The 26,112-nt window shown below is 39.2% G+C and overlaps 2 protein-coding genes across 4 annotated transcripts in view; both read left to right on the top strand.

The window, feature by feature from the left end:
* Nucleotides 1-3,286, top strand: part of mboat1 (membrane bound O-acyltransferase domain containing 1) — a 10,884-nt gene extending 7,598 nt beyond the window's left edge. For both annotated transcript variants that reach the window (XM_058392909.1, XM_058392916.1), the window contains exons 8-13: nt 904-1,096; nt 1,300-1,403; nt 1,670-1,734; nt 1,825-1,957; nt 2,093-2,244; nt 2,686-3,286. In XM_058392909.1, coding sequence (XP_058248892.1) covers nt 904-1,096; nt 1,300-1,403; nt 1,670-1,734; nt 1,825-1,957; nt 2,093-2,244; nt 2,686-2,803 — 765 coding nt within the window. In that variant the 3' untranslated portion in view covers nt 2,804-3,286. The remainder of the gene's footprint in view (nt 1-903; nt 1,097-1,299; nt 1,404-1,669; nt 1,735-1,824; nt 1,958-2,092; nt 2,245-2,685) is intronic.
* A 2,484-nt stretch (nt 3,287-5,770) lies between these two features.
* LOC131360311 (tumor necrosis factor receptor superfamily member 5-like) lies at nt 5,771-25,685 on the top strand. Of its 2 annotated transcripts, XM_058400622.1 has the most exons (8): nt 5,779-5,998; nt 6,731-6,856; nt 7,510-7,674; nt 8,341-8,434; nt 10,665-10,741; nt 10,876-10,986; nt 19,048-19,149; nt 24,266-25,685. In XM_058400622.1, exons 1-8 carry the CDS (start codon nt 5,938-5,940, stop codon nt 24,439-24,441), a joined length of 912 nt encoding a protein of 303 aa, XP_058256605.1. In that variant the 5' UTR covers nt 5,779-5,937; the 3' UTR covers nt 24,442-25,685. The 2 variants fall into 2 exon arrangements, with proteins under 2 accessions (XP_058256595.1, XP_058256605.1); XM_058400612.1 differs by lacking the exon at nt 24,266-25,685 and having other exon boundaries at nt 5,771-5,998; nt 19,048-21,238.
* The last annotated feature ends 427 nt before the right edge of the window (nt 25,686-26,112 follow it).

Genomic DNA, 26,112 nt, shown 5'->3' with positions numbered 1-26,112 from the left:
ACTAATACACACACACACACACAACCCTCACCTGTGGTCAGAGACTAATACACACACGTGTATATACACACACACACACACACACAACCCTCACCTGTGGTCAGAGACTAATACACACACGTGTATATACACACACACACACACACACAACCCTCACCTGTGGTCAGAGACTAATACACACACGCATATACACACACACACACACACAGACAGACACACACAGACACACACACACATATATATATATATACACACACACACACACACACACACACAGACAGACACACACACACAGACACACACACATATATATATACACACACACACACACACAGACACACACACATATATATATATACACACACACACACACACACACAAACACACACAGACAGACAGACACACACACACACAGACACACACACATATATATATACACACACACACACACAGACACACACACATATATATATATATACACACACACAAACACACACAGACAGACAGACACACATACACACAATCTCACACAGCAATTTATTCTAGCATGTGGGTAATAATAATAATAATAAAATGATAAAAATAATGGAAAAGTAAGGATAATAAAACTGAAAAAATGTAGAAAAAAATCAAAGCAATTTCTGCATGTGAAATAAAACCCAAGCTTAAAATGAATGATCCACTTAATTTTATTAGAAAGCAATGATTTAGTTACGGATAAACACTATTATTAGTACTGAGATAAATCTTGTACATTATTTAATACATATTTTAGTATTAACATTTCTTAAGTATTACTATAATGAGCTGAATGTTTTTCTATAAATGGCTGACATTCTCCAGCCCCAGTGCATTGTGGGTATTGATCCGTTATCCATGTACGCTCGTCTCTTCCCTCCTCAGCGAGCCGTGACTCAGAAGCTGCTGGTGTGTATCGGTTGCCTCCTCTGGTTCTTCCTCATCACCAGGAGGTTCCCGATCGGCTACAACGTGGACCCGAGCTTCGTTAGCGAGGCCTCGTTCCTCAGCAGGCTAGCGTACGCCTTCGTCTCCATCCAGGCGGCTCGGCCCAAGTTTTACTTCGCGTGGACCCTGGGTGAGTCGGGTTCCTCGTTCCCGGTCCTGTCATGGTAACTCCGAGCGTGTTGTGTTAGTGCAGTGGCGTGACGTGGTGTGTTTAACGAGGCTTTTGTAAGAACACTGTGTAAGTGTGTGTGTAGGTGTGACGTCGCTACACAATGTGCTGATTGTGGGTGCTTCTTAATGCCGTCTGAGTGAATGACATGTTCCTCTGTTCAGCTGATGCTGTCCATAACGCGGCGGGATACGGAGTCAGCGGATTCGACCGGTGCGGCCGAGTGGCCTGGGACCTCGTCTCCAACGTCCACATATGGGAAATTGAGGCTAGTTCATTGATACACCATAATCTCACGATATCATACACACTGGACACTGAAATGTTGGAAATAGTGGGTGTGGCTTACAGACCATAAATAGGAATGTGTGTGTTTGATGAGCCATGTAGACATAATTTCCTTTCCATGTGTCTGTATTTAAAAATGCCTAATGTAAACCTAATGACACGCCCGCTGCAATATTTATACGTTTTTTCTATCTTCCCCTAATGACACGCCCATCTAAAACTTTTTATTTTCTTTCCATTAAACAGACAGCAACCAGTTTCAAATCCTTCATCGACAACTGGAACATTCAGACAGGGGTGTGGCTCAAGAGGTACAAACTATTCTGCTGCTTCTTCATATTATTATTATTATTATTATTATGTTGTTGTTATTAATTGTGTGTGTGTGTGTGTGTGTGTAGTGTTTGTTATGACCGTGTGCCACATTACCGGACACCTCTGACGTTCATGCTGTCAGCGCTGTGGCACGGAGTTTACCCTGGATATTACTTCACCTTCCTCTCAGGCATCCCCATCACACTCACTGCCCGCGCTGTAAGTCCACACACACAAACACACACACACACACACACACACACAAACACACACACACACACACAGATTTGTAAGTTTTTCTCTTCATTTCATGATAAAAATCCTGCATGTTTCTCCTCTGTGTGGTGTTGGCAGGTCCGCAGGAATTTCCGCCACTATTTCGTAAACTCTCGCTCTGTCAAGCTGGCGTATGACATCATCACCTGGGCGGCGACGCAGCTGACCATCTGTTACACCGTCATGCCGTTCTTACTGCTGGCCGTGGAGCCGACCATCACCTATTACAGGCAAGGAACACTCGAGTTTGATGCATTAACGCAATTGTCTTTAATAGAGAAATAGCAGGATTCGTGAATAAACATGAATATGCTAATGAATTATTGGAAACCGTGGCAGAATACAGTTACCATGACAACCATCATCTCCATTCATGACCAAACATTCCCTAAGTTTACTTAGCATCCTAAAGCTAGCTAGCATTGTTCAGCAGCTGAAAGTTTAGATCTCGTTGTAACACTACTAATTTGCATAATTCCCATATATATGCATATTTTGTGACATCACAACCTGAATTGGTTTGAATTACTGTGAAAAGTGGTCTGAAATGAAACCTGAATCTGTGCCTCAGAACCACCGTAGAAGAAGCGTGTAAAACGTTGTTATCGATTTTCAGAAAAGTTTTAATGTTTGAGGAAAGAAAAGTAAATAAAGAGTGTTCTGTCTCTCAGGTCCATGTACTTCCATGTGCACATCATTAGCATTCTGGCGATGCTCGTCCTGCCCAGCAGACCCAGGAGGCCCGATCTCCATGCCCAGCACTCCAACAATAATGTGAAGGGAGAATAAATACCCTGCCGTGTGTGTGTGTGTGTGAGACTGCTATGGCATGAGGGCTGCACAAAGGACGCTCTGTGTGAGTGACAAAGCGAGCTGGGTCGGAGTGTAACCGCCTGCCATAATGTGTCCTTGCTCTCGGTTCATGAACACACACACACACACACACACACACTCTCTTTATGGATGCTGATTCTAAACTGTAAGTCTAGTGGACTCGTTGTCGCTGTCCCTCCACACCACAAGTTATTATGAAGATAGATGGAGTGAACACATTTTTACTAAGTAAATTAATTGTGTCATTGTTACGTGTTTTTAAAACGTTAAACTCTGATGTATCACACACACACGTTTGGGACCAGAGCATTAATACTGTACAATAATGTTGTCTAATATGTATTTATTTTATATATATATATATATATAGACTGTATAACATTTTGACGTTTTGATAAAAAAAAATATATATTGGAGAGCTACTTTTTTGAAAAGCTATTAAAAAAATCTTTTGAATAAAAAAAAAATAAATAAAGTTTTCAAGTAAACAGTTCATTCATTTTTTTAAATTTTATTCTTATATAATGAACCTCGAGGCTCACAATCATTAGCTAACATGGAGTTTGAACCATTTCTGCTGTAATATTGAAGCTTCTCAGCGCGACAGTAGCCGTTACACTGCGTTATACAGTCATTTGATCTAATTTTATTTGTTTTCGTACTAATTTAACACCTTGTCTGAGGTAAATGTTGATGTTCTAGACAATCCTGTCTCATTTCCACGGTCTGTAGAAAAGCCTTCAAGACTACGTCCTAGCTAGCCTCATTATGTTTCTGAATCATTAGCTAGCTCACACTCTACGTCTTTATTACCCTGTCACCTAGCAACAGAGTTCTGACGATTTTTAACACTTCGATCAAAAACACTGATGTTTCTCAGAATGGGGAAACTTAATTTAGACTCAAAGTAAACGCTAAAAACGGAAACTTTTCTGTGGTAAAAGTAGACGTGCCGCACAGTTCTGTCTTTTTACAGTGTCTGTATAAAAGACTTCAAGGCTAAAGGTCAACCATTAGCTAGCAAATGCTGTGTGTATGTGTTTCCTCATCACCTAGCATCGGTCACCTGACTAAACGTGTTTCAAGCTGATGTACCGAATAATAGCAGAATCCATTCAGTTTTGGTTAGCGTTCAATGCTAAATAGAGTTATAGTGGAATTTTTTATTTATGGAGCCTTTTTTATTAATTTATTAAAAACATCTGAGGTAAATGTTGATGTTCTAGATGGTTCTGTTTTGTTTCTACAGTAGTGCTACGTGTGATCTAGTTAAATCATAAGTCTCTGACTGGAATACACACTACAGCATCTCTGAGACCATGGACCAAATCCAGTACTGCCTAGAAAGTTCCAGAAATTTTCTTCTGACCCAGATGAACAGATGTCCAGGCAGGACAATCACAAGGGTCTCCACAATACAGAAATGTTTCTTAAAGTCCTGGCCATTTTTTTGTCCAGGTTTCTTCACTTAACACCACAACAACCAGCCAGAAAGAAAGAACCAGTATAATACCAGTAATAATATTTCACATGTCTTTTATTTGGAAATTCCAATGATCCTCAATAAATATTCAGATTGTACCTGTGGAGAAGCAATAGCACAGCAGCATAGACAGGGGGCAGTACATCCCCACACACACACACACACACACACACACACACACACACACACACGGCTCAGAAAAGGAATCGAACGCTTTGTCTCTTACATCCTGTTTTTCTGCTCTGTGGTTAAGTTTAAAACCTGTAACTTCTTACTTGTTCGTCCATTTCGATGCACGTTTCCTAGTTATCTATTGAGTGTGCTGACCACAAATAAACCCCTAGTGCTGACCGCTGGGGATTAAAGAATGTCTGCCATATACATCATGGTTCATTTATAGATGGGCTGATTTGCATAGATGAGTCATATTTTTTTTGAGAAATTCCTCTATGAAAGGTGTAGTCGAGGATGTTACATCAGTATTTATCTGTCAGTCATTCATTTGTGTTAAATGCTCCATCCTGGTCAGTGTGAGGTAGAGACTATCCCGGGAATACCGGTGACCCTGGAGCTGTGACGCTGCCATGCTGCCTGCTCTACCACAGTATTGTGAACTGTGTCCAGTTTAGAAGAAAATATCAGTGAGCCAGCGGCTTGTGAGAGAAAGAGTCGATTATTATTGGGGAGCGATGCCTTCAAGATGACCATGGGGCAATAAAATAAGTGGAAGTGGATAAGGAAGTGTTAAACATGGCATTTCAAATGTTTTCTCAATTCAGCTCGAAAGACAGATATGACCAGTCTGTCTGTGTGCCTGTCTGCCTGCCTGTGTGCCTGCCTGCCTGCCTGTCTGTCTACCTGCCTGTCTGTATGCCTGCCTGCCTGTGTGCCTGCCTGCCTGTCTGTCTACCTGCCTGTCTGTCTACCTGCCTGCCTGTGTGCCTGCCTGCCTGTCTGTCTACCTGCCTGTCTGTCTACCTGCCTGCCTGTGTGCCTGCCTGCCTGTCTGTCTACCTGCCTGTCTGTCTACCTGCCTGTCTGTGTGCCTGCCTGCCTGTGTGCCTGTCTACCTGTCTGTCTACCTGTCTGCCTGTCTGTCTACCTGCCTGTCTATGTGCCTGTCTACCTGTCTGTCTACCTGTCTGCCTGTCTGTCTACCTGCCTGCCTATGTGCCTGTCTACCTGTCTGTTTGCCTGTCTACCTGTTGGTATGCCTGCCTGTCTGTCTGTCTGTCTCTCTGTCTGTCTGCCTCTCTGTCTGTCTGTCCCCCTCACACACACACACACACACACACACACACACATTAGTGTGTTTCTTTTGTAATACATTCACCCCTCACATTCACCTTTCTCTTTTGGGTAGGCTGAGACAAGAGTGATGTACAGAGAGCAAGCGAGAGAGAGAGAGAGAGAGAGAGAGAGTGGGTGGGATGATAAAAGCAGTGAGTGAGACAGAGGAAGTGACAGCGACAGCCTGAAGCATGTAAACTGCTACAAACTCTGGCACAAAGAAACAGCGTCAACAACAGAGCTTTAGGGAACTTCGAGGCGACTCGCTTTACATTTTTAAACTCAAACACCGTGATACCGGTCAGAACTTTGAGCAATGACTTGCGGCCCAGACGAATACAATCGCGGTGACCACTGCTGCAAAAAATGCCCAAAAGGTGAGTCTTAAAAAACCTAACATCAGAAAAAATATTAGAAATCGTTTGTGTTCAGCTTTTGTATTAGGAACTGAGTACAGAACTGAGTTTTTGTAATTTAATTCATCACGATCAGATTAAAACTCTCCAAACTATAACTCTGTTTTGGAACACAAACATCATTTTACTGCTTTAAAATCACTTTCTTACATAAATTTGATTCAGATCATTTTCACTGTAAAATAGAATAGAATAGTGGAATAGAAATGAAAGATATTTAATACACTCTGTGTGTGTGTGTGTGTGTGTGTGGTACGAGTTTATGATTTTATGTTGTAAACGCGATAACACCGCTTCTCCCTCAGCTAACCAGCGTACATTAGCAGAACCTTTTTCTAACATGTTTTGTTTTTTGGGGTTTTTTGTGTGTGTGTGTGGGGGGGGGGGGTGAAGGTCTTATTGTACTGAATACAAAACATTTACAAACACTACAGTAACATTTTATTTCTTAAACAAACTTGTATAATACTCGTTTAATTTAAATAGCAGACAGAATCATTAGATAAACAAAAACTTTTAATATTAATGAAAGTTTTCACATTTAAAGCCACAGTGAGATAATGCTAAATATTCTAAAGCCAGATTCTTCTTCTTTATTTAAACACTCATTAAAATCTCGTTTCATTAAAATAGTGTTTATTTCTGTTTATTTCTCTCTCTCTCTTTCTCTCTCTCTCTCTCTCTCTGTTTCAGGGACCCATGTGTCATCTGAATGTAACAGAACTTCAGAAACGAAGTGTCAGTCGTGTTCGAGGGGCTTCTACATGAACATGGTTAATTATGTAGATAAGTGTTTTCAGTGTAAATCCTGTATCTCAAGTAAGTTTCACCACCAAACACCAGCAAGGACTAATGTTCTTCATCAAAACACAAAGATTTCCTATTAGATACCAAAAACACCATCAGACACCATCATTCTCCACCAAACACCAACATTCTTCACCACATTCTTTACCAAACATCATCAGACACCATCATTCTCCACCAAACACCATCAGACACCATCATTCTCCACCAAACACCAACATTCTTCACCACATTCTTTACCAAACACCATCAGACACTGACATTCTTCACCAAACACCATCATGCTTCACCAAACACCACCAGACACTGACATTCTTCACCAAACACCATCATGCTTCACCAAACACCACCAGACACTGACATTCTTCACCAAACATTCTTCACTGACATTCTTCACCAACATTCTTCACCAAACACCATCATTCTTCACCAAACACCAACATTCTTCACCAAACACCAACAGACATCATCATAAAAATGCTTTTTTTTATTTAAGGAAACAGAGTGTTCATCCTAAAGCAATATAAATCTAGTACATCATACAGGGAGGAGAACGTCCTGTCATTATACCTGTAATAAATTATTACTAATCTTTTGCCTTTTTTCCAAAAGAGTAACAGGTCTGATGTGTGTGTGTGTGTGTGTGTGTGTGTTCCTTTTCTCAGGCTATCATCTGGAGATGTCAGAGACCTGCACGAATGAAAGTGACACAAAATGCAAGTGTATGGAGGGCTTCTACTGTACCAAAACATCTAGCGTATTAAAAAACGACTGCGAAAGCTGTAAAGCGGTCAGCCCCTGCCCACCAGGACACGGAGTTTCTGTTCCCCGTGAGTTTAACACACACACACACACACAGTCATTCTTTCGCAGAAATCATTTCTGAAGGCACTTTTCCACATCTGATCATGCAGTTAAACCCAATTTGATTCTTTTAATTTCCTGATATTCAGGATGTTTATCAGATGACAGAAACTTGATTGATTTAAAAAAAAAAAAATTGATTTAGTAGATAAACATCTGGGTTTATCTACCCTCAGGTTTTACTGCTGATAATATCTTCACCAAATCTTCACCAACATTAAAATAAAAGTTCCTGGGAGTGCCCAGGACATGATTTCAGAAAAGAATGCACTTGTAAATCAATTCACCTGACTCATGGCTGAAAAGGTTTCCAAACATCTGGACCATACAGGTACAGGAATTAGATCTGTGTTCATAAATAATGAGTGTGAAGGGAAGAAGCCTCTAGTTTAGCAGCCATCCAGTCATGACTAACCGCTCCACTCTGCCACATTAACCTCAGTACTTTCATGCCATGTCACACCTCCACACTGTTAAATCCCACTCATGGGTTTCGACAGAAGAGAGTACCCACTATTCAGGAGAAGCTCAGAGAAATGGAGAAAGGTCTTGAAGCAAATGTTGAGATGTTTATCTAACAAACATTACATTAGATTTGATCTAAAGTGAGTTGTGATTTTTTTTTTTTACAGATAACAGCACTCATGACGCAATGTGTACGCCCTGTCCACAAGGAACCTTCAACAACAAGACTGATTATTTCACAACTTGTCAAAATCACACCAGGTGAAGAGCTAAACACACACACACACACACACAAAACAAAACACACACAAAACTCCCAGGAGATACCATCAAAAACCATCATCCACCAGCAAACCCACAATTATACATCACTAATAATCAAAAACCACAATCATTCACATCAATATTCACCATCAAACACCATCATTCACATCAATATTCACCATCAAACACCATCATTCACATGAATATTCACCATCAAACACCATCATTCACATCAATATTCTCCATCAAACACCATCATTCACATCAATATTCACCATCAAACACCATCATTCACATCAATATTCACCATCAAACACCATCATTCACATCAATATTCACCATCAAACATCATCATTCACATCAATATTCTCCATCAAACACCATCATTCACATCAATATTCACCATCAAACACCATCATTCACATCAATATTCTCCATCAAACATCATCATTCACATCAATATTCTCCATCAAACACCATCATTCACATCAATATTCACCATCAAACACCATCATTCACATCAATATTCACCATCAAACACCATCATTCACATGAATATTCACCATCAAACACCATCATTCACATCAATATTCTCCATCAAACACCATCATTCACATGAATATTCTCCATCAAACACCATCATTCACATGAATATTCTCCATCAAACACCATCATTCACATGAATATTCTCCATCAAACACCATCATTCACATGAATATTCTCCATCAAACACCATCATTCACATGAATATTCACCATCAAACACCATCATTCACATGAATATTCTCCATCAAACACCATCATTCACATGAATATTCTCCATCAAACACCATCATTCACATGAATATTCACCATCAAACACCATCATTCACATGAATATTCACCATCAAACACCATCATTCACATGAATATTCACCATCAAACACCATCATTCACATGAATATTCACCATCAAACACCATCATTCACATCAATATTCTCCATCAAACACCATCATTCACATGAATATTCACCATCAAACACCATCATTCACATCAATATTCACCATCAAACACCATCATTCACATGAATATTCACCATCAAACACCATCATTCACATGAATATTCACCATCAAACACCATCATTCACATCAATATTCACCATCAAACACCATCATTCACATGAATATTCTCCATCAAACACCATCATTCACATGAATAATCTCCATCAAACACCATCATTCACATGAATATTCACCATCAAACACCATCATTCACATCAATATTCACCATCAAACACCATCATTCACATGAATATTCTCCATCAAACACCATCATTCACATGAATATTCTCCATCAAACACCATCATTCACATGAATATTCTCCATCAAACACCATCATTCACATGAATATTCTCCATCAAACACCATCATTCACATGAATATTCACCATCAAACACCATCATTCACATCAATATTCACCATCAAACACCATCATTCACATGAATATTCTCCATCAAACACCATCATTCACATGAATATTCTCCATCAAACACCATCATTCACATGAATATTCACCATCAAACACCATCATTCACATGAATATTCACCATCAAACACCATCATTCACATGAATATTCTCCATCAAACACCATCATTCACATGAATATTCACCATCAAACACCATCATTCACATCAATATTCACCATCAAACACCATCATTCACATGAATATTCTCCATCAAACACCATCATTCACATGAATATTCTCCATCAAACACCATCATTCACATGAATATTCTCCATCAAACACCATCATTCACATCAATATTCACCATCAAACACCATCATTCACATCAATATTCACCATCAAACACCATCATTCACATCAATATTCTCCATCAAACACCATCATTCACATGAATATTCACCATCAAACACCATCATTCACATCAATATTCACCATCAAACACCATCATTCACATCAATATTCACCATCAAACACCATCATTCACATGAATATTCACCATCAAACACCATCATTCACATGAATATTCACCATCAAACACCATCATTCACATGAATATTCACCATCAAACACCATCATTCACATCAATATTCACCATCAAACATCAAACACCATCATTTATCATTTATTGACTGTCACACACCATTAGCACTCTCCTTCCTTCCCCCTGCTATATTTACGGTTCAGTGTTGTCTGATCTGTGAACTTTGTGATTGTTCCTAGGTGTTCGGATCTGGGTCGGGAATTATTATCAGAAGGAACGGCAGAAACAGATGCTAAATGTGGAGATTTCATGACTCGTGAGTAAAAACATATTATTATTATTATTATTATTATTATTATTATTATTATTATTATTATTATTATTATCCCAGACACGATTTTGTTCCTCTAAATGCTGGACATGTTGAGCGTGATGTTCCTCTGTTTACAGGTTGTCACTGGATGGTTCCTGCTGGTTTGTGGGCGGGGCTAGTCCTGACAATCCTCCTTGTTTTTATTGGGTTTCTCTGTCTGAGGTGTAAGAAAAGAAGAAGGAAAGTGGGTAAGATTTGTTTATGTCATGCCAGAGACACTAAACACACTATTATATTTTACAGAGAATGATGGATTATTAAATAAATCAGACTCCTCCTTCATTTATAAAAGAGAGAGAGAGACTGAACCTCCATCAGTTCAATGAGGACTTCTGTAATCACAGTGTGTAGTAGTGTGTGTTAGTGTACAGGAGGGTGTGAATGATCAGATCAGTGTGTAGTAGTGTGTGTTAGTGTACAGCAGTGTGTGAATGATCAGATCAGTGTGTAGTAGTGTGTGTTAGTGTACAGCAGTGTGTGAATGATCAGATCAGTGTGTAGTAGTGTGTGTTAGTGTACAGCAGTGTGTGAATGATCAGATCAGTGTGTAGTAGTGTGTGTTAGTGTACAGCAGTGTGTGAATGATCAGATCAGTGTGTAGTAGTGTGTGTTAGTGTACAGCAGTGTGTGAATGATCAGATCAGTGTGTAGTAGTGTGTGTTAGTGTACAGGAGGGTGTGAATGATCAGATCAGTGTGTAGTAGTGTGTGTTAGTGTACAGCAGTGTGTGAATGATCAGATCAGTGTGTAGTAGTGTGTGTTAGTGTACAGGAGTGTGTGAATGATCAGATCAGTGTGTAGTAGTGTGTGTTAGTGTACAGCAGTGTGTGAATGATCAGATCAGTGTGTAGTAGTGTGTGTTAGTGTACAGGAGTGTGTGAATGATCAGATCAGTGTGTAGTAGTGTGTGTTAGTGTACAGCAGTGTGTGAATGATCAGATCAGTGTGTAGTAGTGTGTGTTAGTGTACAGGAGTGTGTGAATGATCAGATCAGTGTGTAGTAGTGTGTGTTAGTGTACAGCAGTGTGTGAATGATCAGATCAGTGTGTAGTAGTGTGTGTTAGTGTACAGCAGTGTGTGAATGATCAGATCAGTGTGTAGTAGTGTGTGTTAGTGTACAGGAGTGTGTGAATGATCAGATCAGTGTGTAGTAGTGTGTGTTAGTGTACAGCAGTGTGTGAATGTATTTATTAGCATGTATTGACGTTGGGTGGTGGGTTTAGAGAATGTTGTTCCATTTAGCGTTGCTTCCTCTGGGTTAGCTTTGATGCCTGTTGAACACAATGAGCACGCTACTGCTATGTTGTGTGTTGGAGTCATGGGTTAGTTTTGTGTCGCTGTGGTGTTTAGTGATGTCCTCCTTTAACCCAATTACATTAATAAGCACTGTGTGTGTGAGAAACCAGGGGCAGACCTGTTACTGCATTTACTCGAATCACACACACACACACACACACACACACACATACACACACACACATACACACTCGCTACAATAATGCACTCAGTATGATCTCACACTCACTCACACACACTTACACACACTTATTATACTCACACTGTAATCACACACTTGCTACAATCACACACTCAGTATAATCACACACACTCAATATAATCACACACTCAGTATAATCACACACTCAGTATAATCACACACTCAGTATAATCACACACTCAGTATAATCATACACTCAATATAATCACACACTCAGTATAATCACACACTCAGTATAATCACACACTCAGTATAATCACACACTCAGTATAATCACACACACAGTATAATCACACACTCAGTATAATCACACACTCAGTATAATCATACACTCAGTATAATCACACACTCAGTATAATAACACACTCAGTATAATCACACACACTCAATATAATCACACACACAGTATAATCATACACTCAGTATAATCACACACACTCAATATAATCACACACACAGTATAATCACACACTCAGTATAATCACACACACTCAATATAATCACACACAGTATAATCACACACTCAGTATAATCACACACTCAATATAATCACACACTCAGTATAATCACACACTCAGTATAATCACACACTCAATATAATCACACACTCAGTATAATCACACACTCAGTATAATCACACACTCAATATAATCACACACAGTATAATCACACACTCAGTATAATCACACACTCAGTATAATCACACACTCAGTATAATAACACACACTCAATATAACCACACACTCAGTATAATCACACACACTCAATATAATCACACACACAGTATAATCACACACTCAGTATAATCACACACACTCAATATAATCACACACTCAATATAATCACACACTCAGTATAATCACACACTCAGTATAATCACACACTCAATATAATCACACACACAGTATAATCACACACACTCAATATAATCACACACTCAGTATAATCACACACTCAGTATAATCACACACAGTATAATCACACACTCAGTATAATCACACACTCAATATAATCACACACTCAGTATAATCACACACACTCAATATAATCACACACAGTATAATCACACACACTCAGTATAATCACACACTCAGTATAGTCACACACACTCAATATAATCACACACTCAATATAATCACACACACTCAGTATAATCACACACTCAGTATAATCACACACTCAATATAATCACACACTCAGTATAATCACACACACTCAATATAATCACACACTCAATATAATCACACACTCAGTATAATCACACACTCAATATAATCGCACACACTCAGTATAATCACACACACACACAGTATAATCACACACTCGATATAATCACACACTCAGTATAATCACACACTCAGTATAATCACACACTCAATATAATCACACACTCAGTATAATCACACACTCAATATAATCACACACACAGTATAATCACACACTCAGTATAATCACACACACTCAATATAATCACACACACTCAGTATAATCACACACACACACAGTATAATCACACACTCGATATAATCACACACTCAATATAATCACACACTCAGTATAATCACACACTCAATATAATCACACACTCAATATAATCACACACTCAGTATAATCACACACTCAATATAATCACACACTCAGTATAATCACACACTCAATATAATCACACACACAGTATAATCACACACTCAGTATAATCACACACTCAATATAATCACACACTCAGTATAATCACACACTCAATATAATCACACACTCAGTATAATCACACACACAGTATAATCACACACTCAGTATAATCACACACTCAATATAATCACACACTCAGTATAATCACACACTCAGTATAATCACACACACTCAATATAATCACACACTCAGTATAATCACACACTCAATATAATCACACACACAGTATAATCACACACACAGTATAATCACACACTCAGTATAATCACACACACAGTATAATCACACACTCAGTATAATCACACACTCAATATAATCACACACTCAGTATAATCACACACTCAGTATAATCACACACACTCAATATAATCACACACTCAGTATAATCACACACTCAATATAATCACACACTCAGTATAATCACACACACACACAGTATAATCACACACTCGATATAATCACACACTCAATATAATCACACACTCAGTATAATCACACACTCAATATAATCACACACTCAGTATAATCACACACTCAGTATAATCACACACACTCAATATAATCACACACACAGTATAATCACACACTCAGTATAATCACACACTCAATATAATCACACACTCAGTATAATCACACACTCAATATAATCACACACTCAGTATAATCACACACTCAATATAATCACACACTCAATATAATCACACACTCAGTATAATCACACACACTCAATATAATCACACACTCAGTATAATCACACACTCAATATAATCACACACTCAGTATAATCACACACTCAATATAATCACACACTCAGTATAATCACACACTCAGTATAATCACACACTCAATATAATCACACACTCAGTATAATCACACACTCAGTATAATCACACACTCAATATAATCACACACTCAGTATAATCACACACACAGTATAATCACACACTCAGTATAATCACACACTCAATATAATCACACACTCAGTATAATCACACACTCAGTATAATCACACACACTCAATATAATCACACACTCAGTATAATCACACACTCAATATAATCACACACAGTATAATCACACACTCAATATAATCACACACTCAGTATAATCACACACTCAGTATAATCACACACTCAGTATAATCACACACTCAGTATAATCACACACTCAGTATAATCACACACTCAGTATAATCACACACTCAATATAATCACACACTCAGTATAATCACACACACTCAATATAATCACACACACAGTATAATCACACACTCAGTATAATCACACACACAGTATAATCACACACTCAATATAATCACACACAAAGTATAATCACACACACTCAATATAATCACACACAGTATAATCACACACTCAATATAATCACACACACAGTATAATCACACACTCAATATAATCACACACTCAGTATAATCACACACTCAATATAATCACACACTCAGTATAATCACACACACTCAATATAATCACACACTCAATATAATCACACACTCAGTATAATCACACACTCAATATAATCACACACTCAATATAATCACACACTCAGTATAATCACACACTCAGTATAATAACACACACTCAATATAATCACACACTCAATATAATCACACACTCAATATAATCACACACTCAGTATAATCACACACACTCAGTATAATCACACACTCAATATAATCACACACTCAGTATAATCACACACACTCAATATAATCACACACTCAATATAATCACACACTCAGTATAATCACACACACTCAATATAATCACACACTCAGTATAATCACACACACTCAATATAATCACACACTCAATATAATCACACACTCAGTATAATCACACACTCAGTATAATCACACACTCAGTATAATCACACACTCAATATAATCACACACTCAGTATAATCACACACTCAGTATAATCACACACTCAATATAATCACACACTCAGTATAATCACACACTCAATATAATCACACACTCAGTATAATCACACACTCAGTATAATCACACACTCAATATAATCACACACTCAGTATAATCACACACTCAATATAATCACACACTCAGTATAATCACACACTCAGTATAATCACACACTCAGTATAATCACACACTCAATATAATCACACACTCAGTATAATCACACACTCAGTATAATCACACACTCAATATAATCACACACTCAGTATAATCACACACTCAGTATAATCACACACTCAATATAATCACACACACTCAATATAATCACACACTCAGTATAATCACACACACTCAATATAATCACACACTCAGTATAATCACACACTCAGTATAATCACACACTCAGTATAATCACACACACTCAATATAATCACACACTCAGTATAATCACACACTCAATATAATCACACACTCAGTATAATCACACACTCAGTATAATCACACACACTCAATATAATCACACACACTCAGTATAATCACACACTCAGTATAATCACACACTCAATATAATCACACACTCAGTATAATCACACACACTCAATATAATCACACACTCAATATAATCACACACTCAGTATAATCACACACTCAATATAATCACACACACTCAGTATAATCACACACACACACAGTATAATCACACACTCGATATAATCACACACTCAGTATAATCACACACTCAGTATAATCACACACTCAGTATAATCACACACTCAATATAATCACACACTCAATATAATCACACACAGTATAATCACACACAGTATAATCACACACTCAATATAATCACACACACTCAATATAATCACACACTCAATATAATCACACACACTCAATATAATCACACACTCAGTATAATCACACACTCAGTATAATCACACACACTCAGTATAATCACACACTCAATATAATCACACACAGTATAATCACACACTCAATATAATCACACACACTCAGTATAATCACACACACACACAGTATAATCACACACTCAATATAAACACACACTCAGTATAATCACACACTCAATATAATCACACACTCAATATAATCACACACTCAGTATAATCACACACTCAATATAATCACACACTCAGTATAATCACACACACTCAATATAATCACACACACTCAATATAATCACACACACTCAATATAATCACACACTCAGTATAATCACACACTCAATATAATCACACACTCAGTATAATCACACACACTCAGTATAATCACACACTCAGTATAATCACACACTCAATATAATCACACACTCAGTATAATCACACACTCAATATAATCACACACTCAGTATAATCACACACACTCAGTATAATCACACACACTCAGTATAATCACACACTCAATATAATCACACACTCAGTATAATCACACACTCAATATAATCACACACTCAGTATAATCATACACTCAGTATAATCACACACTCAGTATAATCACACACTCAGTATAATCACACACTCAGTATAATCACACACACTCAATATAATCACACACTCAGTATAATCACACACTCAATATAATCACACACTCAATATAATCACACACTCAGTATAATCACACACTCAGTATAATCACACACACTCAATATAATCACACACTCAGTATAATCACACACACTCAATATAATCACACACTCAGTATAATCACACACTCAGTATAATCACACACTCAGTATAATCACACACTCAATATAATCACACACTCAGTATAATCACACACACTCAATATAATCACACACACTCAATATAATCACACACACTCAATATAATCACACACTCAGTATAATCACACACTCAATATAATCACACACTCAGTATAATCACACACACTCAGTATAATCACACACTCAGTATAATCACACACTCAATATAATCACACACTCAGTATAATCACACACTCAATATAATCACACACTCAGTATAATCACACACTCAGTATAATCACACACTCAGTATAATCACACACACTCAGTATAATCACACACTCAGTATAATCACACACTCAGTATAATCACACACACTCAGTATAATCACACACACTCAGTATAATCACACACTCAGTATAATCACACACACTCAATATAATCACACACTCAATATAATCACACACACAGTATAATCACACACACAGTATAATCACACACTCAATATAATCACACACTCAGTATAATCACACACACTCAATATAATCACACACTCAGTATAATCACACACACAGTATAATCACACACTCAATATAATCACACACTCAGTATAATCACACACTCAGTATAATCACACACTCAGTATAATCACACACTCAGTATAATCACACACTCAATATAATCACACACTCAATATAATCACACACTCAGTATAATCACACACTCAGTATAATCACACACTCAGTATAATCACACACACTCAATATAATCACACACTCAGTATAATCACACACTCAGTATAATCACACACACAGTATAATCACACACACTCACTAAAATCATACACACACTCCATATAATCACACACACAAACACACACATGCTACAAACACACACTTTTATTATAATCATACACTCTTATTAAAATTACACACTCAGTATAAACAAACACACACACACACACATGATCTTTTATATTTCCACTAGATCTCCTTATTTATCACACTCAGTATTATAATATTATTATCGTATTATAATCACACACTCGCTACACAAATGTGGAGAAGTAAAGTCATATCCATACTCAGATTGTGCAGACCATGTAGATCAGATGTAGGAAGCGGAAACAAAATCATGAAACACACTCACACACACACACACACACACATGCACCATACAGTGTGTTAGGGCTTAAAGATTACACAGATAACACAGCAGCAATACCAGACCACATCCTTTCAGAAATTCGCTTAGGAGGGTGAGAAACACACACACACATACACACACAAACACACTCTTTCGCAGTGTTAATTCTGTTACCTTGGTGGTTAACAATACATCATTTCTATGCATTGAGTGTGTGTATGTGTGTGTGTGTGTGTGTGTGTGTGTGTAATCAGTGATTACGTTGGAGAGTACACAGACGTTCATCCCGCCAGCTCTTCCTCCAGACGTCATCAAGTATCCGAGAAGCCCAGAGTCAGAAACACACACCCACAACAGTAAGGACACACACACACACACACTCTCTCTGTCTCAGTGTGTACAGTCTACAGGACACGCCCCCTACACAGGGTACAACACAGTGGTGTCCAGCCTACTGCACTACTGTCCAGTGGAACACCATTTAATGTCCAGCTACAGAAAAGGAGGAACACAGTATTCTAGTTGTACATTATGTCTCTATATTCACCAGGAGTAAATTATTGGCACCCTCGAGTGTGATTGGTCTCGTACTCAGTGATTCAAATACACAAGAATGGGGGGGGGGGCATGCAGATTTAGATGTCCAGAGTTTTTTGAAACGCAAAAATAGTGGGCGTTGGTCAAGCGCAGCATTGTCATCACGCCTCAAAACACAAAAACTGAGCAATCAGGGAAAATTTACAGACTTTACAATGATGGACTGATATACAGGAAACAGGAACTGTCTAGAATTCTGGGAATAGAAGGATACTGACCTTCCCAGATTCCCGCACACTCTGAGTCACACAGTCACACAGAACATCTTCACAGTTTCACTGGAACTCAGAGTCCCTGTTCCAGCATGACCATGCTCCTGTGTACAATCAGCTCTATGAAGAACTGGAGTGTCCTGCACAGAGCCCTGACCCGGACTCAGTCCCACTCAGCACCTTCAGGATGAACTGGAACTGGAGTCTGATCTCACTAATGCTCTTGTAGCCGAAAGATCACTAATCCCCACAGACACGATCCAACACCAGAAAGAAAGAAAGAAAGAAAGAAAGAAAGAAAGAAAGAAAGAAAGAAAGAAAGAAAGGAAGGAAGGAAGGAAGGAAGGAAGGAAGGAAGGAAGGAAGAAAAAAGAGAGGTAGGAAGGAACAAAAGGAAAGAAAGAATCCCACTTTTCACTGGACTCCTCTGAGTATAAGGTCACTAATGCTCCTGGATCTGAATGGTCACTAATCCCCATTGCTATGATCAGTCACCCTGTGGAGAAGCTGTATAAAGAGAGGAGAGGAGAGACTGATTAGAGGTGTATAAAGAGAGGAGAGACTGATTAGAGGTGTATAAAGAGAGGAGAGACTGATTAGAGGTGTATAAAGAGAGGAGAGGAGAGACTGATTAGAGGTGTATAAAGAGAGGAGAGACTGATTAGAGGTGTATAAAGAGAGGAGAGGAGTGACTGATTAGAGGTGTATAAAGAGAGGAGAGACTGATTAAAGGTGTATAAAGAGAGGAGAGGAAAGACTGATTAGAGGTGTATAAAGAGAGGAGAGGAGAGACTGATTAGAGGTGTATAAAGAGAGGAGAGACTGATTAGAGGTGTATAAAGAGAGGAGAGGAGAGACTGATTAGAGGTGTATAAAGAGAGGAGAGACTGATTAGAGGTGTATAAAGAGAGGAGAGACTGATTAGAGATGTATAAAGAGAGGAGAGGAGAGACTGTTTAGAGGTGTATAAAGAGAGGAGAGACTGATTAGAGGTGTATAAAGAGAGGAGAGACTGATTAGAGATGTATAAAGAGAGGAGAGGAGAGACGGATTAGAGGTGTATAAAGAGAGGAGAGACTGATTAGAGATGTATAAAGAGAGGAGAGGAGAGACTGATTAGAGGTGTATAAAGAGAGTAGAGACTGATTAGAGATGTATAAAGAGAGGAGAGGAGAGACTGATTAGAGGTGTATAAAGAGAGTAGAGACTGATTAGAGGTGTATAAAGAGAGGAGAGACTGATTAGAGATGTATAAAGAGAGGAGAGGAGAGACTGATTAGAGGTGTATAAAGAGAGGAGAGACTGATTAGAGGTGTATAAAGAGAGGAGAGACTGATTAGAGGTGTATAAAGAGAGGAGAGGAGAGACTGATTAGAGATGTATAAAGAGAGGAGAGACTGATTAGAGATGTATAAAGAGAGGAGAGGAGAGACTGATTAGAGATGTATAAAGAGAGGAGAGGAGAGACTGATTAGAGATGTATAAAGAGAGGAGAGGAGAGACTGATTAGAGGTGTATAAAGAGAGGAGAGACTGATTAGAGATGTATAAAGAGAGGAGAGGAGAGACTGATTAGAGGTGTATAAAGAGAGGAGAGACTGATTAGAGGTGTATAAAGAGAGGAGAGGAGAGACTGATTAGAGGTGTATAAAGAGAGGAGAGGAGAGACTGATTAGAGGTGTATAAAGAGAGGAGAGACTGATTAGAGGTGTATAAAGAGAGGAGAGGAGAGACTGATTAGAGGTGTATAAAGAGAGGAGAGACTGATTAGAGGTGTATAAAGAGAGGAGAGGAGAGACTGATTAGAGGTGTATAAAGAGAGGAGAGGAGAGACTGATTAGAGGTGTATAAAGAGAGGAGAGACTGATTAGAGGTGTATAAAGAGAGGAGAGGAGAGACTGATTAGAGGTGTATAAAGAGAGGAGAGACTGATTAGAGGTGTATAAAGAGAGGAGAGGAGTGACTGATTAGAGGTGTATAAAGAGAGGAGAGACTGATTAAAGGTGTATAAAGAGAAGAGAGGAGAGACTGATTAGAGGTGTATAAAGAGAGGAGAGGAGTGACTGATTAGAGGTGTATAAAGAGAGGAGAGGAGTGACTGATTAGAGGTGTATAAAGAGAGGAGAGACTGATTAGAGGTGTATAAAGAGAGGAGAGGAGAGACTGATTAGAGGTGTATAAAGAGAGGAGAGACTGATTAGAGGTGTATAAAGAGAGGAGAGACTGATTAGAGGTGTATAAAGAGAGGAGAGGAGTGACTGATTAGAGGTGTATAAAGAGAGGAGAGACTGATTAAAGGTGTATAAAGAGAAGAGAGGAGAGACTGATTAGAGGTGTATAAAGAGAGGAGAGACTGATTAGAGGTGTATAAAGAGAGGAGAGGAGTGACTGATTAGAGGTGTATAAAGAGAGGAGAGACTGATTAAAGGTGTATAAAGAGAGGAGAGACTGATTAGAGGTGTATAAAGAGAGGAGAGGAGTGACTGATTAGAGGTGTATAAAGAGAGGAGAGACTGATTAAAGGTGTATAAAGAGAAGAGAGGAGAGACTGATTAGAGGTGTATAAAGAGAGGAGAGGAGAGACTGATTAGAGGTGTATAAAGAGAGGAGAGGAGTGACTGATTAGAGGTGTATAAAGAGAAGAGAGGAGAGACTGATTAGAGGTGTATAAAGAGAGGAGAGGAGTGACTGATTAGAGGTGTATAAAGAGAGGAGAGACTGATTAAAGGTGTATAAAGAGAAGAGAGGAGAGACTGATTAGAGGTGTATAAAGAGAGGAGAGGAGAGACTGATTAGAGGTGTATAAAGAGAGGAGAGACTGATTAGAGGTGTATAAAGAGAGGAGAGACTGATTAGAGGTGTATAAAGAGAGGAGAGGAGAGACTGTTTAGAGGTGTATAAAGAGAGGAGAGACTGATTAAAGGTGTATAAAGAGAAGAGAGGAGAGACTGATTAGAGGTGTATAAAGAGAGGAGAGGAGAGACTGATTAGAGGTGTATAAAGAGAGGAGAGACTGATTAGAGGTGTATAAAGAGAGGAGAGGAGTGACTGATTAGAGGTGTATAAAGAGAGGAGAGACTGATTAAAGGTGTATAAAGAGAGGAGAGACTGATTAGAGGTGTATAAAGAGAGGAGAGGAGAGACTGATTAAAGGTGTATAAAGAGAGGAGAGACTGATTAGAGGTGTATAAAGAGAGGAGAGACTGATTAAAGGTGTATAAAGAGAAGAGAGGAGAGACTGATTAGAGGTGTATAAAGAGAAGAGAGGAGAGACTGATTAGAGGTGTATAAAGAGAGGAGAGGAGAGACTGATCTTCTTTCATGGTTTAATAAATGAACTTAAAGCGATCTTCAGAAGTAGGTCAGTGTACAGTGTAAAACAATAAAACATTCCAGGAGAGAGACAGTGGGCTAGAGCTCTTCTTCAAACCCTCTGTCAGCTTTGTTCAAGTACAGGAAATGAGCTGGCAGGAAGTGCAGTCAGCGTTCAGTAACCACACACACACACACACACACACAAATAGCTGCTAGCTCAAATGCTAACACAGGTTAGTCATGTCTCTGACGGAACTTAACAGAAAACCTGGTTCTGATAATAGATGTTGTTTGTAGAGCGGTGTTCATACGTGTAGTCAGTTCAGAGTGCTGAACGGTCAGTTGAGAAACCTGCAACACAACACACAGGACAAGATAAATAAAAAAGACTTTTATTGCAGTGAACATGTCTGAGGTGATCAGTGTGTGGCTGCATACTGGGTGAATCTGATAAATAAGGAGATCTAGTGGAAATATGAGATCACGTGTGTGTGTGTGTGTGTGTGTGTGTGTGCGTTGGAGACGTTACAGTGTCAGCAGGAGGTGTTGAAGATGCACAGGTTTCAGTATGAGTGAGACTGACGAGCCGCTGTACATTATGTAGATCAGCAGTTTACACACTCGTGTGAAACCCCCTAGCGCACACACACACACACACACACACACACACACGGCCGTGCGTCAGTGATCCAGGGCACAGATTACCCAGTGTTACAGTCAGCAGTCTGGTTTCAGTGGAGAGTAGTGTGTTGTGTCAGAGATCAGCGCCGCAGGAGAGGAACTAACCCTCAGAGCCAATTTCCTCAAATTCATGTCCTCATGTTTCTGTCACACTGGACATCCCCCCCCCCACACACACACACACTCCGTCACTCCATCAGCCCCAGTGACGCAACACACACACACCAGGAATCACCTCCATGATACTGTAGTGCTCAGGAACATCACTCTCCAGGAGACACACACACTTCCTCATCCCAAGAGTTTCACACTGAACTGTGTTCTGCTTCAGGTCCAGGATACACTCGTCATAGACACATGCTCCAACAGATCAGAGAAGGAAGGAAAGGAAGATTATAAAAAAAAAAAAAGGTAGAAGAGAGACTTAGAAACTAGGAAAAACTACAAAAGAAAGAAAGAAAGAAAGAAAGAAAGAAAGAAAGAAAGAAAGAAAGAAAGAAAGAAAGAAAGAAAATGAAAGTAAAGGTAGAAGAGAGACTTGGGAACTAGGAAGAACTAAAAAAAACAGCAATGACACTGAAGAAAGAAAGGATGAAGGGATGAAAGCTGTAATGTATGTATGTGTGTATGTGTGTGTGTGTGTGTGTGTGTTGTTGTTGTTGCTGCAGGTAAACCCTGTGCTGAAGAGGATGATGGAGGTCTGGATTATGAAGGTCTGGTGTGTGATGGAGTGACCGTGTTACCAGAGAAGTGTGCAGCGTTCTCCATCTCGGACACCTGCATGTCCTTCATCAGTGAACCGTTCAGGTCCGAGCCGCAGGAGGACGACTGGCCTGTATTCTGACCACGCCCTCAGTCCCTCCTCATCTCAATCTGCCATAGAAAACTCTCTCACTCCTCCTCATCTCACTCTGCCTCCCTCACTCCACCTCTCTCTCACTCCACCTCAGTAGACTCCACCTCTCTTACTCAACTACAGCAGACTCCGCCTCTCTCACTCCACCTCAGCAGACTCCGCCTCTCTTACAACACATCAGCAGACTCTGCCTCCCTCACTCCACCTCAGCAGACTCCGCCTCCCTCACTCCACTTCAGCAGACTCCACCTCCCTCACTCCACCTCAGCAGACTCCGCCTCTCTTACAACACATCAGCAGACTCCGCCTCCCTCACTCCACATCAGCAGACTCTGCCTCCCTCACTCCACTTCAGCAGACTCCGCCTCTCTCACTCAACCTCAGCAGACTCCGCCTCTCTTACAACACATCAGCAGACTCTGCCTCCCTCACTCAACCTCAGTAGACTCCGCCTCTCTTACTCAACCACAGCAGACTCCGCCTCTCTCACTCAACCACAGCAGACTCCGCCTCTCTCACTCCACCACAGCAGACTCCGCCTCTCTAACTCCACCTCAGCAGACTCCACCTCTCTCTTACTCCACCACAGCAGACTCTGCCTCTCTCACTCAACCACAGCAGACTCCGCCTCTCTAACTCCACCTCAGCAGACTCGACCTCTCTCTCACTCCACCTCAGCAGACTCCGCCTCTCTTACTCCACCTCAGCAGACTCCGCCTCTCTCACGCCATCTCAGCAGACTCCGCCTCTCTTACAACACATCAGCAGACTCTCCCTCTTAGGATTTTTCCCCAAATGCTTCAACACACACAAGTGTGTGTGTGTGTGTGTGTGTGTTACCCATAATGCACTGTCAGGAGTCAGCCATGTTCCCTGGCAGACACAGAGCTGGACTTCTGATGTGTCTGAAGTCTCCATGTCCAATAACTTTATTATTTTCCCACATTCTTTCATTTCCATTGATGAATGTTAATAAATGATGAGATTTTATCAGAGGCTCGCGCTTTTACGACAGACTTTTATTTACAAACTGGTGAAGAGAAATAAAGAGATTTCGACTCATGTTTTTATTTTATTTTTTTTAGAGTGAACAAAATAACGCTTGTAATATACTTTCTTTTCATAATCTGAATGTAAAAATGCACTTGATTTATTCTTCTAAGAAAAAAAACTATATTTATTTTCCTGCATTCGTGTATGATGCTGGTTTAATGCTTTATTAAGCATTTATTTGAATTAAATAAACAATTATTTCCAGTTCAAAAGCTTAAGATCTCAGAATTCCTTTGCATGTCTATCCAAAAATTATTAAAACAGTGACATTAATTAATTAATTCATTAAAGATAAATAAATAAGATTTTTGCTGTAGAAGCGAAGCGTGAGGCGCTACTGGTTTTCTACATGTTGTGTTACAGCGCCTCCGGGTGGCCGGAACAGCTCACTGCACCCGCGGCTTTTTATTCACTCCTCTGAAAAACACGACGTCTGTCTTATCTAAACCTCTCATGCTTATCAATACAACTTAATAAAGAATTTCAACCGAATTATTCATTAAGGAACTATCGGATTATTGCATTATTAGAGTTATAAATGAATGCTGCATGCTTGTGATAGAAAAATATCAAGGGGAAGGTGTACAAGACAGTGGTGAGACCGTC

The sequence above is a fragment of the Hemibagrus wyckioides genome, linkage group LG01 (assembly GCF_019097595.1).
Source record: "Hemibagrus wyckioides isolate EC202008001 linkage group LG01, SWU_Hwy_1.0, whole genome shotgun sequence".
NCBI classification, from domain to species: Eukaryota; Metazoa; Chordata; class Actinopteri; order Siluriformes; family Bagridae; genus Hemibagrus; species Hemibagrus wyckioides.
The sequence above is the reverse complement of the archived record's forward strand: the minus strand, read 5'-3'. Positions and strand labels throughout refer to the sequence as shown.